This window comes from Protopterus annectens, chromosome 2.part1 (assembly GCF_019279795.1).
Source record: "Protopterus annectens isolate FY-2018-M chromosome 2.part1, PAN1.0, whole genome shotgun sequence".
Taxonomy (NCBI): Eukaryota; Metazoa; Chordata; order Ceratodontiformes; family Protopteridae; genus Protopterus; species Protopterus annectens.
In genome coordinates this window covers 1,371,541,191-1,371,557,792 of record NC_056729.1, presented here as the reverse complement: position 1 = coordinate 1,371,557,792, position 16,602 = coordinate 1,371,541,191, and the positions used below count along the sequence as shown (strand labels likewise).

The following is a 16,602-nucleotide window of genomic DNA, read 5'->3' as shown; positions in this document are numbered from 1 at the left end:
ACAGGATCACAATACAAAGTTAAAAACTAGGCTGAATGCTTTATTACAGGAGAGAATGGGTCCTATATGAAGACTCTTACAAGAATAGTGTTAGAAAACAATGACATTTGGTTGCTTAAAATATGTTGTAATTGTCAAATGCTATTCACTGCCTGTTGACCTGTTTACTCCTAGCGTGTCTCCTTATATTTACTTTCGTTATATTCAAGAAATCTGCCAAGTACAAAACACACAAAACATTTCAATATTTTCCTTCTGAGTTTTATTTGGTGTTAACTCCACAATGAAACATAATCAGTTACTCAGGTGTACATGAAATCTGAACAATACAACCACTTGAAGCAGAAAGTAGAAAAGAAGTTACAGCCCAGGAATGAAAACTGAAATTTCAGTGCTACTGATTAATAATGCGCTTCACAAACAGTGCATTTCAGCATTTTGCCAGTTCTGTAACAGATACCAAACCTTTTCCAGCATTTCATCTCAGTTTTCCTATTTAATCACCCACAAAGAAAAAAAAATAACCATAAAAATACACTCGTGTCCCTCTACTGAAACTGTGCAAGCTTCAGTCACTTACAGAAAGAAGTGAAGACATAATTTTGTTATTGCCAAAGCTCAGTTATATTTATCTTATGTTTCTCCAAAGGCGCTGGTATGTTGTTGTGTCATCACAGTTTAAGCTGCATGGAAACAGCACCTCTATAACCACCGAGCCCTTTCTTTTAAATGACAGCTCTATGTAAAATGAGCTGAAGGATGCATCTGAAATATGCCCACCAAGATATTTAAATTACAGTATTTTACATTACCTATCGTAGTTAAAATTATATACAAGAATATACATGTGTCTCGCTGTATTCTGGGCACATTCTAAAATGATTTTGTTAAAGACCAGCTATCTGTTAGCAGAACAAGATTTGATAACCTAAGTGCCAAGAACTGTAAATAAATAAAATAAATACAGGTTACAGAACCACATTTTACTAGAATATAGATTCTGCTGATATTAAGAAAGATCAAATCAACTGTCTTTCCCTAAGGCCTTTTTAACTTACTGCTTATAGCCAACTATTCACTGGGTAGCCTGGGAAAGATGGTATATTCTTTCATGTACTAGCCCCACTACTCTTATCTTAGAAAGAAGTTGTACTTCAAACCTTGCTACATATGCCATCTCTCAAAGTCTCACTGACAGACTAATGGTGATCTAAATTTTGCATAACATTTCATCCAGTTTATTCAGTTTTACAGGTACATGCATTAGAAATGCAGGAAATATTTAAACCTCATTGCATCGCAGAAAATGTAATTTATACACATTCTGTCTTGGCCAACATCATCTCTCCATTAACAATGACTGAAATATTAACACGCAACAATGCAGAAAAGAGCAACACCTATACAACTAGGATAATGTTTCATGTTCACCTTTAACAGCAAAAAACAGATATGGATTAATAACCCACCTGAATGATGCAGTTTGTCAAGTTAACATCCATTAATACAGGACTGACACTGTAGGCTATGGAAATAATCTTAACATAGCTGCATGATACACTGTTCATGCCACTTACTGCATGGAACCACCTTATTTTCAGTATGGATAAGCATATTTGTATGCCAACAAAGCTTTAATTTTTATAACCTGCACTTTGATGTGATCTCATATAATACAAGCCATCTTGTAGAATTTCCAAAATCATGAACATATTTCAAAGTTCAGCTCAGTTTCCATTTCTGAACTATAACTTTAGTCACAGGAACTGTTTTTTGGCTTTCAAATATGACTGTTAAAACATTTTAAGCCCTTAGAGGACTGATGCACTCTTTTTTCACATAGTACTTACTGTACAAATTAATTTTTACACAAAAAAATCATTACATTACTGACTAGGTTTGCTTTACAAACACTACCTCTGCTTGATTTTTATATCTGCATACTGCGTTTGTAAAAGGAAATGACCCAGCTTTACACAGTTGCTATTTATGTATGCATGTACGTGCATCTAATACCCATGTGCGTGAACAGATACATATGTATACAATATATACCCCCACACACACACCGCCCCCACATATCAATACACTATGTGGGGGTTGCCTTTTGCTTAATAACCTCTTAATGCAATCACTACATAGCAGCTGCACATGCTGACCCTCATTAATTCAACAGATGCAACAGTTCCTTACACCCCTCTGTAAATATACAATATCTACCACTAAAATCGCAGGTATAACAGTAGCCAACCGCAACAGGATTTCTAAGTGAAACTTTTTTTTTTTTATACACAAAACAAAATGAATAAACTCAAAGTGTGCTAGCTATGCAGGGTGAAATTCACAACTTTCTAAGCTGCAGGCAAGAACGACCACAAACAATCCTTCACTACACCATGAAGTATGAATTTCCTAACACTCTTACTCAGTCAAATGTGTATAAACCCCGGACCTTTATAATCCGTAAAAATATCATAAACCTTGCTAATTTTTTTTAGGTTCAGTGGAAAAAGAAACCCACTGGGTCAAAAACACAGTACTGTCAATCATCTCTAATGCACACCCCTGACATCCCTACGTCAAAATTAAACTTTTTTTTTTTTTTTTACTTATTTTTTTGGACTGAAAACTGGACTATTTCATTTATGATCTGCTCCTGCTTTCAGAAAGGCACTGAATGACTACAGTGTTAAGTATTTACCTCCCAGTTATTTTAATATAAAGCTCAGACGTGCCAAAGCCAAGGTTCTCTGAACAGCAGAAGTTACTAATGAACTGCAGCACTGTAAGATGGGTTGGTACACACTGCACATCTGTGATGCAGCGATGATGCAAAAAGCAGTGAAGACAGTAGGACAGGCACATGCACAACCATTCTTAATCTGACAACACAACCTATTCTAGTTTAAAAAGCCAAGGATCAATAAACTGCTTGAAAAATGCTTGCTTCATATTACTGGATTGTCCCTAACTGGAATCAAGAAGAGAAAGATAAATACATATTTGAATCAGTTAACTGGACAGGAAAGAAGTAGTTTAGAGTAACAGGCCTTGAAGATATTAATCTAATTTATTTAAAAAAAAAAAAAAAAAAAAAAAAAATTCTGCTCAGTATTATAGCTTCGTGCGTGAAAAATGCTCAGCCCATTCATTTGCACCTTCGGTAATTTCATCACAGACAGAACCGCCACTGGACAAAATCACACTATGGAATTCATTCGGTCTTGTTTCAGAATTTCTTTCACTCATACAGTACGCATCATGAGTAGCTGTAGTCTAAGGAGGAAAAAAATTTTTTAGTTAAACCACAATGAACATACTTAACTGTTAAATCAATGACGTCTTGAACTAAACAGTTTTACAAATACTTCACAGTTGCTCTGGGGGAAAATATATGAAGAAAAAACAGCACTGGTGTCAAAATAATGTTCCAATAGGAGGTAATACAGGCAAAGTTGTCTCTGCCCCATGCAAAATCTGTACAGAAAGTGCAAGGTGTACAGCTTCCCATGTATTGTATTTGCGCAAAATAGAAAAGGTAGACCACCCTAACTGCACAAAGCACCTAATGTTAACTTCATATCTGCCACTGCTCTGAATGGAAATGCAGATATATTTTTATCGGACAAGTGCCAATTAGGTTTTGTGTCCTGCATTGCACTACCTGGGTTCACACAAACTGAGAGATTTTGTTATGTAATATCACAGATATCCTTGGGTTAATGTGGCTATGACCCAGTTATGTATTCTTCTGGTTACAAATTATGATTTTACAAGCTGAATGTATAAATAGCACAACTCACTCTAATTACGCAACAACTTAATGCATAAAAAAATCATAACTATAAAAGACAGTAATACAAAATAGATAACCGTTAAGTAATGCTTCTGGTTTATGTTTCACCTTTGAAGTACATTAACACCTAGCCTTCCAGTTATGCAAAATTCTACACAGCAAGCTTGAAAATGTTGGCCATCTTTAACACCTGTGCTTGCTTACTTACTGTGAACAGCAGATTAATAACAGTGATAATGGAACTGGCAGGGGTATACATTAGAATCACTGCTGGGCGAGTGTGCATGACATGTCAAGGGGAGAGGAATTATGAAAAATAAGTTACACTTACCATGTGAACTCTGAGAACAGAATACTGGTACAGGAAAGAAAGCTACAGTTGTGTAAGCTGAACTTACCATAACAGTAGATGCTCAAATGCTTCAGGGCACCTTCCACGTCCCCAAACTTTCGAGCAGCTTGAGATGAGCTGACAAAAAGAGAAGCCTGGGCATGAAGACCTTTAAAGCTTTCCTGTCAGCAAAGACAGGGGAGGCTGAAAGGACACTGCTAGGAATAACAAAAAATAAATGTCCACACCCTGGCATAAAAGCACTAAAAAAAACAAGAGGGAAGGAGTGGCTACTGGAGCAGCAATCATGTTGTGGTAACTTCAGCTTACACAACTGTACTATGTTCTTCATATCATTCACTGCTAAATAGCCTTAACTATTATGGGTAGATTACCATAGCCAACAATATTTAGGCCACAGTGGTGCAGCGGTTAGCATTGTTGCCTCACAGCAAGAGGTTCTCTGGTTCGATTCTCGACTGGGGCGCCTTCTGTGTGGAGTCTGCATGTCCTCCCCATGGTCGAGTGACACTTAAAGACATGCAGGTAGGTGCGTGCGTGAATGGGTGTGCCTTCTTTGAAGGATGGGCATCGGGCTGCCACCTCGGCACCGTAAAAATCCACTGCTAATCATTAGCGGACTGGAGTTCCACTCTGGCGGCCCTTAACCAGGAAAAGTCAAGACATTACTTTTACCATAGCTAACAATATTTGGAAGGAGAAGGGTCCAGGAGTCCCTGGAGAATGGTCCTAACAAAATATGCTCTCTCACGCTTTAGTTTTTTAAAAAGTATGCCGACAGGACCAAGTAGCAGCTTCTAGAATACTTCTAGTATCCAACCCTTTCCAAAAAGCCACAGAAGAAGCCAAGGCTCGGATGAAGTGGGCCTTGACCCTGCTTGGAATAGGTTTGTCATGGTTTGTATAACAAAATGTAATAGCCTTAAACAACCATTTTAAAATGGTCTGTTTTGACAGAGGTTGTCCGTAACCTCACAAGAAATGAACAATTGATCTGAAGATATGAAAGATTTAGTTTTGTCGAGATAGTACCAGAGTCGTCTGAGGACATCCAAGGTATGGAGTATCCTTTCTTCCCCATTTTTAGGTTTAGGAAAGAAAACAGATGGATAGATTTACTTAAAGTAAATTTGGATACTACTTTAGAAATAAAAGGATTCATTCTCAAAGAAACCCTAACCCTATGGAAAATTAATTCTAATGCATTTTTTGACACTTTTTTGTTACTGCCTGCTTCAATAATTAATACTTAGTCTAAATGCCTCTTTTGCTGAATTCTCTTACTTGTACTGTAATGCACATTTGCTTAATCATTTTTATTGTATTTTACACTTTAATCCTGTAATTTTTATTGTTTAATTGTACTGTGGAGCTTTTTTCCCCGGGCCTCCATTGAAAAAGGGCACAAGCTCAGTCGGACTGTCCCACTCAACAAATGTCAAATAAAATAAAGTAGGGCTAACTCACCACAAAAACTTGCATTTCCGATGCTCTTCTTACAGTGGTCAGTGCAATCACTAAAACTCTTTTCCTTTTAAAAAATCTCAAAGTCAACAAGATTAGCTGGTTTAAATGGAACAAGTATTAGCTTCTCTAATACAAAATTAAGATACCAATGAAGAGCCACTTCTTATGCAAAACCCCTATCAAGAACATTCTGATATGAGACTGCACTGAAAGTGGAGGATCCATGGGCAGACATGCTGAAATGTCCGATAAATCAACAGATACAGGAATAAGAAAGACCATGGGATAAACAAGTCAAACAAATACTGTAAAACCATAGAACAACTAGCCCTGAATAGGTGATGGTTATGTTGCTGGCACCAACTAGAAACCTTTTTCTCAATATATGACTTTCTAGTAGCTCGCTTTCTTGCCTCCATTAATACCTATTGTACATCCTCAGAAAAAAAAGTGCTAAAAAGTAATCAAGACCCTTATTATTCAGGGCAACTGAAGAGGACTGATGTCAGGGTGCATCAAAACATCCCTGTTCTTGCGGAGTAGATCTATTCTGTGAGGAAGATTGTGGTAACTGCTGACATCACAGGAACACAATCCTGTGTGAGGGAGTCAAGAAAGACTTTTGAATGCTCTCTTGGAATCCAAGCTTATGCAAGAGATCTCTCATCCAAGAAAGAGACTCCTGATATTTTGAAAAAGACTCTGCAAAGATAAGCATTTCAGCTAAACGGAAACCTTGCACCCTGCAATGAACTAAAATTGGAGACTGACCATTTGTGAACACTCTTGGTGCAGTGGACAGTCCAAAGGGTAAGGCAGAGAACTGATAATGAGATCCAGACACACAAAACCTTACAACACGCATGAAGTCTGAATGAATAGGAACGTGACTAAGTGTCTTATAAGTCTAATGTTACCAGGAAAATCTGAAAGAGGAAGAGGAGTTAACAGGTTGTGAATTGACATCAGTTTGAATTCGGGAACCAACACAAACAGGTTTAGGAAAGAATGATTCAGAACTGGTCTCCAAGCATTGTCTTTCTTTGGAACTAGGATCATCCTTGAATAAAATCCCTTCCCCACCTGGAAAGGAAGAAATGATTACATCACTACTTGGGAAAGCATGTGATGAAGAACTGGTGCAAAGAAGCTGTTGCACTTGTTGATGAGGGAAGATGCAAAGAAATAGTAGCATGGTTGGCCCCATTGAAAGAAAATCCTCTCCGCTGTGCTTCATGTTGAGAGACTACTCATGGGGCATTAGAAGAGACCTGTTTAACTTAGCTGGAATCACACTAGATTTCCCCGGAATGTGAGTTGCTACTAGAAAGCGATTGGATGGGATCGCCCACTGCCATACTCTCTCAGGTTCTCAGCAAAGGGGATAAGATCTGGTTCAACTTTGTTCTTGATATACCAGACCACTTGCATATTATCAATCTGAAGAACAAAGGGACGACCTTCTTATATTTCACTGGAATGAATCCACCACAGAAGGTAATTTTTGCAAGCTTGTGTTACTTTGACTCGACTGGATAATGGCTGTTGGGGAACAGACCATTGAATTGCTAGTGTCCATTGAAGGACTCTCATATGGTACTTTGCCAATGGAACCAGAATGAGCGTCACTGAACATGGATCCCAATGACTGCAGTATCAGATGAGCTTGAAAGAGAAGAACTCTGAATGATCTTTTTGACCTGGAATTGAAATGACTGAATTTGAGGCAGGGAGAAAAGCTATTTGAGTGGCCTTATTGAACAGAGCACCAATGAATTTCAGAGTCACAGTTGGACTGAGTTGAGATTTGTTGTAATTGACAGAAATCCCCAGATAAGGAAACACCTGGAGAAAGCAGACCCGTACTTGAATTAGTTGATGCTTGGTGTGACAATGTGAAGTATTGCCAGCTATGCCAGGAGAAGTAGGGCAGTGGATGTGTAACATACACCAGCACTGCTAGCTGGAATTTAGTAAAGAATTATGTTATTTGAATATCAAGCTGATTTGTACAGATGCTTTTGTTGAAAAATTTATTTGTAAAGCTGCTTGTGTTAAAAATGTATCAACAGTGTGCCCTGCTGGTCAGAAAAAAATGTACATTCATTATTGTAACTGTTTAAATGTATACACTGTAACACAGGAAAATGGAAGAGAAAAGGGAGAAGAGGTTAATCTTAATCCACCTAACTTTGAAAAATAGTAAGAAATTAAATTACTGGATCTAGGCCAAGAACATGTTATCTCACAGTTTTGAATGAAGCCAGAGACGCAATATCTGTAAGAAACATGGTTTGTTAGTCTCTGTAGGAAAAGCAGAAGTTTGTAATTGTTTTATAACTTCCAGAAGCTGCACCAGATCTGAGCAATGCTCTTTGTGTGTGTACAAAATGACATGTAGGTACTAAATCCTGGCAGGTTCTAGCAATGGGGGTTCATGGGAACCAGAAGTCAGATGACCAGATGTATGCATTGTCATTCTGTACAAAAATAATGTTTTAATACTAGGTGAGACAGAAGTCTTAGGGCAGTCTGTTTCTTGGAACCTGACATAGAAGGATCCTTCACCTACTTCATCTTGCCGTACTCTATTAAGTAAGAAGGAACAGTTATCCTCTAGATCAGGTCAGGAAAACATAGTAGGAATAGTTAAGTACTGTTTTTCCTGTAACTGTGTGAATCTTTCTACCTGTGCAATTTTTAGTGTTTCCTGTGACTGAAACTCTGGTGTTTACTGTAAATAGATATTTCATATTTTCATGTTCTTTGATTAATCATTATTACATACATTTAAACTTTTCATTGTGGCTGGTCTTTAGAGAATATTTTAACCTTTCAGAGTACTTATATCTATTGATGACACTGTGGCCACTCCTGAAGCCTGGCTGTTTGGTCAACATTACCATGTGAATTAATATTAATTGCACTCAGTACAGTTGTGCACCCTTGCAAAAGCCTTGGGTAGCTAGCTTAGTAGTGTCTGGTGGCAGCGACTACTACCTTATAGTCTGGGTAGAAGGGGGCAAAGCAGGTAAATATGTGCCAGCCTTTCCCAGGGGTGTGTGTGTGTCAGCTGCTTGGAGTATTGGTTTCACAGAGAAAGTGGTGGAGAACTTGGCTTGGACACTCTGCTGAGGTTTCAACTCTACAGCTGTGCCAGTGGGGAGTCTTATTAGGGCACTGGTAAGAGACAGATATAAAGAAATCCAGACCCCGGACTGAGTGTATTCTCTGTGAGCTCTTAAGGGAAATTGTGCTTGACGCAGAGAGCTGCATCTGGAAATACTGAGTGTATCCACTTCTGTTCCGAGTGACCATCCCTCTCCAGTGTCAGTGGTGAGAATTTAGGCTTCTTGATTACTGGTCCAGAGTGGGGACGTCTCACCTGGTCGGAGTGGTTATGAGCCAGTCATCCAAATATGGAAACACTTGGAATCCATGCAGTCTCAAATGAACTACAACTACTGCCACACACTTGGTAAACACCCTGGGAGCTGTGATGAGACCAAAGGGCAGTGCTCTGAATTGTTAATGACTGGTTCCAAACCGGACGCTTACATATCCTTCTGGATTGTTTGATCATTCTGATGTGACAGTATGCACCCTGAAGCTCTATCAAGCACATCCAGTTGTCCTTGAGCAAAAACAGCAAAATGGACAGGACCATGACCATCTGGAACTTTGTATGCTGAACCAATCTATTTAGTCTGCTGAGATCCAAGACTGGTCACAAGACCCCTGTCTTTTTGGCAATAAAAAGAATCTTGAATAAATTCTGGGCTCTTTCAGGTCTGGGGGGACCTCTTGGATGACTCTTTCTAGCAGTTTGTTTATTTCTAGTTTTGCTGCTTTCCTCTGACTGGGTGGAACACAGGGGATTTTATTTGATTTTAATGGGATGGATGGGGAAAATGTATTATATAGCCTCTGGATATTATCCTCTGCACCCATTAATCTTGTGCAATTTCTAGCTAGACTCTCTGGGGCAGGGATAAATGACCCCAGACTGCCTCCAGAAAGGGACTGTCAGGCTTCCTTTCAACAGCACTGATAGGATCTGTAAGAGAAGGTATCCCTAGATCCCTGATTATGTGGGCCACACCTTTGCCACGGGGACAGTGTCTTCCATTGGAGTTTTCCCCTCTGCCTCTGGGGGAACTATCTCCAGGTGGATGTTGGAAGGGACCCTAGAATTTTTTTAACCACATTTTCTGGCCACCTCGTTGGTTCCTAGAAAATGTCCGCTGAGGGTTCGAAAAACATGCGCCTACAGGAGACACAGTTTTCTCTTCCTGCTCACACCTACAGTGGGTGTCTTTTACTTTGGGGGTAAATAAGGAGGTTCTATTAAAGGCAGCATCGATGAAAGAAGATTTGAAGGGTTCTGCAAAATCACACAGCGCATCCAGGTATGTCTCCTCATGGAAATGCCTGAACCCACCAACTGTGACGTACCTCCAGCTGCGTCTCCCCTCATGGAAATCCCTGAAGCCACCCACTGTAACATACCTCCAGCTGTGTGGAAGACAAGCCTCATGGACATATTTGAAAAAAACTGAATGGTAGCCAACTGTGAAGAAATAGCAGTCTCTACCTCAAAGTATATGGTACCAGAAAGGAAGTTGGGATGTTCCTTGATCAAATCTCTCTGGAGTCATGTAAAATATGCCACATAATTCGGCAACCTAAGGCAGAAGGTTGCTGAAGCACAGATGCGTTTCCCTGAACCTGTCCAAAGCCCTAGAATCTCTGTTAGGGGAGTGGACAGAGGGACTTTATTCTGCCAGTTCCTTCCTAGTGGCCACTGCTATGACCACGGCATCAGCAGGGACTCCTTTACTCTAGTGTGGTCTATCATTAGGTGCTGCCAGGATCCTATCGGGTCTCTAAGAGATTGGCTCAGTCAGGTCAACCACCTTCTATTCCTGTCGAGAGACTAAATCAATGAGCTCATCGACGGGCAGTGTCACCCAGGAGGTAAGACGGGCCAGCTCAAAAGCCCTCCAGGAACACAGACTCCTCTTGGGAAGGGTTATCAGGGGACCAGCCACCCTTTTGTTTAAGTTCTAAGAGGCCTCCAAATGAGACATCATCGGGTGATGATCTGGGAGACCTTTCCTCTTCATCTAAGCCAGTGTACTCTGAGACAGTCTCTTGTGGAGAGTCTGCCTCCGTTTGCACCTCCTCCTCTGAGGAACCTTCTCAGAGGGATGTTCCGGGGAGTCTTGGAAGAGATTGCTATAACCTTTTGGATGATTTGGGCTGGCTGTCCCAGTGGAATGGATGACTGAAGCTCTTGGATGCAGAATTGAATGGGACTGGGGAGTCGGAGTCAAAGAGGGAAGAGAAGTCAGAAGGCTCTCTCCACTATCTCGAAGGCAAAACACTTTGCACAAACAAACACAGAAGAATCTGATAAGGCAGGCTTTTACACCATCGATTCCCTTCACCTCTAACGTAATCTGCTTGAGGGGGGAGTTGGAGCTGAGCTATCCAGCGCCGAAGCTCTGAGGGGTAGAGACGGCTCCTACAACTTCGGAGCCAAATCCAACATCCTGCAGCCAGCACTGACACTACGGCTCCGAGAGTTGTTTGTCATTGAAGTATCTGGTACTGGACCACTCAAACACACCATCGGAGTAGAAGATGCTGACAACTTCAGATGCAATGGCTCCGAAACCAAAGATCGGATGGGAGAAGGAGCTAATAGCAGAGGTGTAGTACTAGCAAGGGTCTCTGGACCCGATGGGGTTGGAGTCAAAACTTCCATTGATTTTTGCATCCTGAGAAACTTCCTCATCATCCTGCCTGCATCTGCTTTGGTTAGGCTCCTGGAAAATTGGCATGGATGAAGCCGTGGATGAGGGTCTTGAGTGGTGCTGAAAAGATTGTACAAAAAAGGGTGATGGGTGCCATGAGGTGACTTGGTCTGGCAATAATTGATGTAAAGGATCCTTAGCAATTTATTTAGGCTTCAGATTCGAAGCCATTGGATCTGACATTGTGGCGTGTTTAAGAGGATGCTCTGATAATGGAGCCAAAGTAGCAGATGTTCTCGAACCCAGAGACCTCTTACGAGATTCGTTTGTATGAGAATCCCCTTTTTTGACTAAACTTTTGGGGTTCTGAGCTCCAGAGGCTGTAGATGCAGGTTTACAGGACAGCAAGCTCCTAAGAATCAACTTATTCTTTCAGCCAATTAAAGCATAGGTATTAAACCTTTTACAGATATCACAGTCGGGAGTCTAGGTGACAAGGCCCTAAGCAATACACGCACTTTGAATGTGTATTTGAATTTGGTATTTTGTGGCCACAGACCAAGCATTTTTTAAAACCTGAAGGTTTGTCATTCATGATAAAGCAGAAACAAACATGTCCACTTTTATTAAGCATCTGTTGGGTTGTTTGTTTCTGATAACTTGTTGCAGTTAAACTCTTTTTTTCTAGAGGCTCCTTTAGCTGTTTAAAACTTTAATTTAAAGTCTCACTGCTGCTTTTCAGCTGTGAGAAACATTTCTGCATTTTTTTCCCACCCTCCCTCCCTGTTGGTATAGTGTTTTTATAGTTGGTGGCTTTGCAGTTGCCCGCCCCTAGTGTAAATTTGATCTGGGACCCTCCTCCCAGTCTAGTGCCATTACCTCATTCTACCCAGTACAGGGAGAACATATGAGAAGGCCAATCAGCTTAGTTTCTGCTACTCCTTTCTCTCTTTCCACTAAAAAAAAAAAAAAAAAAAAAAAAAACCTTTTTCTAAGCTTGTTTCCTGCCTTTCCTGTGGGCAGTCTAGCCCGGATATATATTTGCTGTGTCCAGGACTATTTGTAGGCTTCTAGGGCCCAAGCCTTTCAGTGTTGGAGGGAAGCCTTCTAGCTTAATTTTGTTTCTTAGTACTAGCCAGTTTTTTTTTCAGCACTTGTTCAGAACCTATTGTAAGCACTAAATAAGCTACAAATTACTACAGCACTCAACTTTCCTCACTGTCTAGAGGAAAACAGTTTCTAGTACTTAACAAATAAGCACCTATCCAGGCATGTCTAAGGGTCAGCTCCCGGTGTTTTCTCCTGTCTACCTGATGAATCTGGGCATCTTGGGGCAATGCAGTAATTGCCTCATGTACACAGACAACCCTCTCCTCCTACCACCCAACACTACAACCTGTGAGAGATGCACTTATATAGCCAAACTGGAAGCAAAGCTCTCTTCACCCAAGACTGGACTAGACAGTCACGAGGAGAAGGTAAACACTTGCACCACACCACACTCAGTACAGTCCCTCAAAACCTACACCACCAAAAAGTACAGTTTTGTACCTACCATAAATGTAGATGTTCGAAGATCCACATTGCTGCAGTCCTAACACTTGGGTAGTCCGCTGTCCCTCGGTCGGCCCGAATATCAGAGTATAAGGCTGACATCGGTCAAGGCGCATTTGACTGACATCAGAACGTCAGGGTACAAATGCGCATGACCGACGTCATATCCTCAGTCTTTTCTTGCCCCAGATGTCAGAAGACCCTAAAAAGAAAGGTCAAAATCCATAGACCACAACTAAACAACCAACTAGCCTAACACCAAAAATATGTATAATATATACAATATATACAAAATGCCATATACCTCAGATGGATAACCCAACCCACACAACCACCTCAAACAGCAGAGGGGAAGGAGGGAGGGTAAATTGGACTGCAGCAATGTGGATCTTCGAACATCTACATTTATGGTAGGTACAAAACTGTACTATGTTCTTCATCCCACATTGCTGCAGTCCTAACACTTGGGTAGAATCCCAAAGCAGAGGTAAGGGAGGATGGCTAAATTATAATGAAGCAGGAGCTGCCAAAATGCCCTGCAACACAGCAGTGGCAAAACCAGCCCTGGATTTAGAGTACAATGGAAGGTGGTAATGCCTAGAGAAGGTATGCACTGAACTCCAAGTGGCTGCCTCTAAAATATCCTTAGTAGCCACCCCCCTCAAAAAAGCTGTTGAAGTGGCAGTAGCCCTAGTGGAATGAGGTCTAATCCCAGCTGGAATCTGTTTGCCATGATGGGAATAACAGAAAGCAATGCAAAATCCAATCCACTTAGAAATAGTTTGTTTTGACACGGGCTTGCCCTGAGAGCACAAAGCAAAAGAAACTAATAACTGCTGAGATTGTCTGAACCCTTTAGTTCTGTCCAAATAATATCGCAACTGCCTGTGTACATCTAAAGTGTGCAAAATCTTTTCCCCTTTAGTTTGGGGATTTGCATAAAAAGTAGGCAAATGAATAGTTTGGTTTAAAGCCACACTAGAAACCACTTTAGGCATAAAGGAAAGATTAGTACGTAAAGATACCCTATCCTTGTGGAAAATTAAGAAAGGCTCAACTGCCATAAGGGCCTGCAATTCAGAAACCCTTCTTGCAGAGGTAATGGCCAACAAAAAGCAGTTTTCCATGACAAATATTTCAACTCAGCAGTAGCTGCAGGCTCAAAAGGTTGTAGAGTGAGTTTCTCCAACACAAAATTGAGATCCCAAGCAGGAGTAGGAGCTCTTCGTGGGGTCTTATATTCTTTGCCCCTCTAAGAAATTGCTTGAATAAAGGATGAGAAAACAATGGTGGGTCACAATCGTAGTGAGCTGAAATTGCTGCAGCATGAATCTTAATAGAAGAGAAGGACAAACCTTTGTCCAATAACTCAGTAAGATATTGAAGAGCCACACTTAAATCAGGCTCAGAAACATCCAAATCCTTAGCTGCACTCCAAAATAAAAATCTCTTCCATTTATCTGCGTACACTTTCCTTGTACTAGGCCTTCTGGCTTCCAAAATCACATTCAAAACTTGTTGTGGAAGTTGAGACCCTTTATGGTTTAAAACAGAATATGCCATGCTGTTAGGTGAAGAGAGTGAAGTTTGACATTGATCAAATGACTGTCCTCCTGGGACAACAGATGTGGAATCAAAGGCAAAGGCCATGGAGGCTTCTGTACTAGACTTCTCAGTAGTGGGTACCAGTGCTGTCGAGGCCAATCTGGAGCTATCAAAATCATCCTTGGCTTGTCCTGTCTGACCTTCAGAAGTACCTTTGGGAGGAGAGGCAGAGGTGGAAAGGCATACACATGAAGATTTTTCCAACTGAAAGAAAGAGCATCCACTTTCCAAGCTGTGGGATGAAACCGCTTTGTGCAAAACTTTGGCAGCTGGTGGTTTAGTGGAGAAGCGAACAGATCTATGTCTGGAGTTCCCCAGGACACTGTCAATTTCTGAAATACATGAAGATCCAGTTTCCACTCGTGGGGATCCATGATTTGTCTGCTTAACACGTCTGCTAAGGAGTTCTGTGCTCCCGGCAGAAACCTTGCCTGAAGATTTAGTTGTAAACTGAGAGCAGTCTCCCACAAAATCATTGCTTGCCTGCATAGAGGATAAGAATGTGTTCCCCTTGCTTGTTGATGTACCACATGACAGTTGTGTTGTCTGTTAGAATCAACACCTGCCCTGGAAGAAGTAAATCCTTGAAAGCTATTAATGCAAACTGGACTGCTAACATCTCCTTCATGTTGATATGTAGATGTTGCAGTCTGGCAGGCCACTTGTCTTGTATCCACTTTCCATTTAGATGAGCTCCCCAAGCTATGTCTGAGGCATCTGTTGTTAAAATCTGACTCGCCTCTGGCCGGGTCACAGAGAGTCCCTTGTTTAGGTGACATTCCTGAGCCCACCACAAAAATTCCTTTTGAATGCAAGGTATTATTTGAATGACAGTGTCCAGATCCTGGCAGTGCTGTGTCCATACATTTTTGAAATACCATTGTAGCTTCCTCATATGCAGTTTGGCATTGGGAAGCACCAGAATACAAGATGCCATGAACCCTAAGGCTTGAAGGACTGTCCTTGCAGTCAGCCCGGACTGATGAGATAGCTGAAGGAAGTAAAGGGATAGATTCTTTTGTTTGTCCGGGGTAAAAAGGCCATCTGGGATGCTGTATTCAGTCTCACACCCAGAAAGCACATGTCTTGAGAGGGTACTAGACTGGACTTTATTTCGTTCACAGAATACCCCAGGCATCTTAGCACTGCTATCACATATTCCAAATGATGAAGAAGCTCTTCCCTTCCTTGAGCCAGAATCAGGCAGTCGTCCAAATAAGGATAGATCTGTATTCCTTTTAGCCTGAAGAAAGCTATCACTGGAGCCAGAACTTTCGTGAACACTCTGGGCAGTAGATAAGCCAAAGGGCAATGCAGAGAACTGATAGTGAGAAGTCCCAGCTCGAAAACGCAGATACTTCCTGCACTTTAGTCTGATAGGAACATGAAGGTAAGCCTCCTTGAGATCCAAAGTTACCATCCAATGATCTTTTCCCAGCAGAGGTAAAAGCTGCTGCAACGTCAACATTTTGAACTTGGGAATGTCCAGATAAGTATTGAGGACAGATAAATCCAAAATTGGTCTCCACGTGTTCCCCTTCTTTGGGACTAGGAACAGGCGAGAATAAAATCCTAGGCCCCTTTCTGACATAGGAACCGGCTGTATGGCCCCTATTTGGAGTAACAGTGAAATTTGCTTGTGAGCCTCTATTCTTTGTTGAGGAGGAATGTCTGGCATGCCTTTGAACGGAGGCAAGGTATGGAAATAAAACCTGTAACCGTGATGTATGATATCCAGTACCCATTTGTCTTGGGTAATCAAACTCCAATTTTCTTTGAAAAGTGCCAACCTTCCTCCCAAAGGTGCTGCCAGGCGAGAAGAATCTGGCAGCTGAAAAGGTAGGTCATTGGGTCTGTTTACGAAAGGACTGACCCCTGCCCTCACTTGCAGACTGTGCAGGAGAACTCCCTGTTCTAGGCCTGAAAGAGCCCTGACCTCTGCCCCTGCCACGTCTAGATCTACCCCTAGACTGGGAATCATAAGAAGGATACGTCCACCCTTTAGTAGGCCAATTTCTACTAAACTTTGGAGGCTGAACCTGCAAAAAATCTTTAACAGTCTGCATAGA

General features: G+C 41.3%; 1 protein-coding gene across 5 annotated transcripts in view; it reads right to left on the bottom strand.

The window, feature by feature from the left end:
• Positions 1 to 245: 245 nt before the first annotated feature.
• KIAA0232 (KIAA0232 ortholog) overlaps positions 246 to 16,602 on the bottom strand; it is a 1,643,611-nt gene continuing 1,627,254 nt past the window's right edge. For 4 of the 5 annotated variants that reach the window (XM_044062830.1, XM_044062834.1, XM_044062832.1 and 1 more), the window contains exon 9: positions 246 to 3,276. In XM_044062830.1, coding sequence (XP_043918765.1) covers positions 3,115 to 3,276 — 162 coding nt within the window. In that variant the 3' untranslated portion in view covers positions 246 to 3,114. The remainder of the gene's footprint in view (positions 3,277 to 16,602) is intronic. The other variant, XM_044062835.1, reaches the window with a different exon arrangement.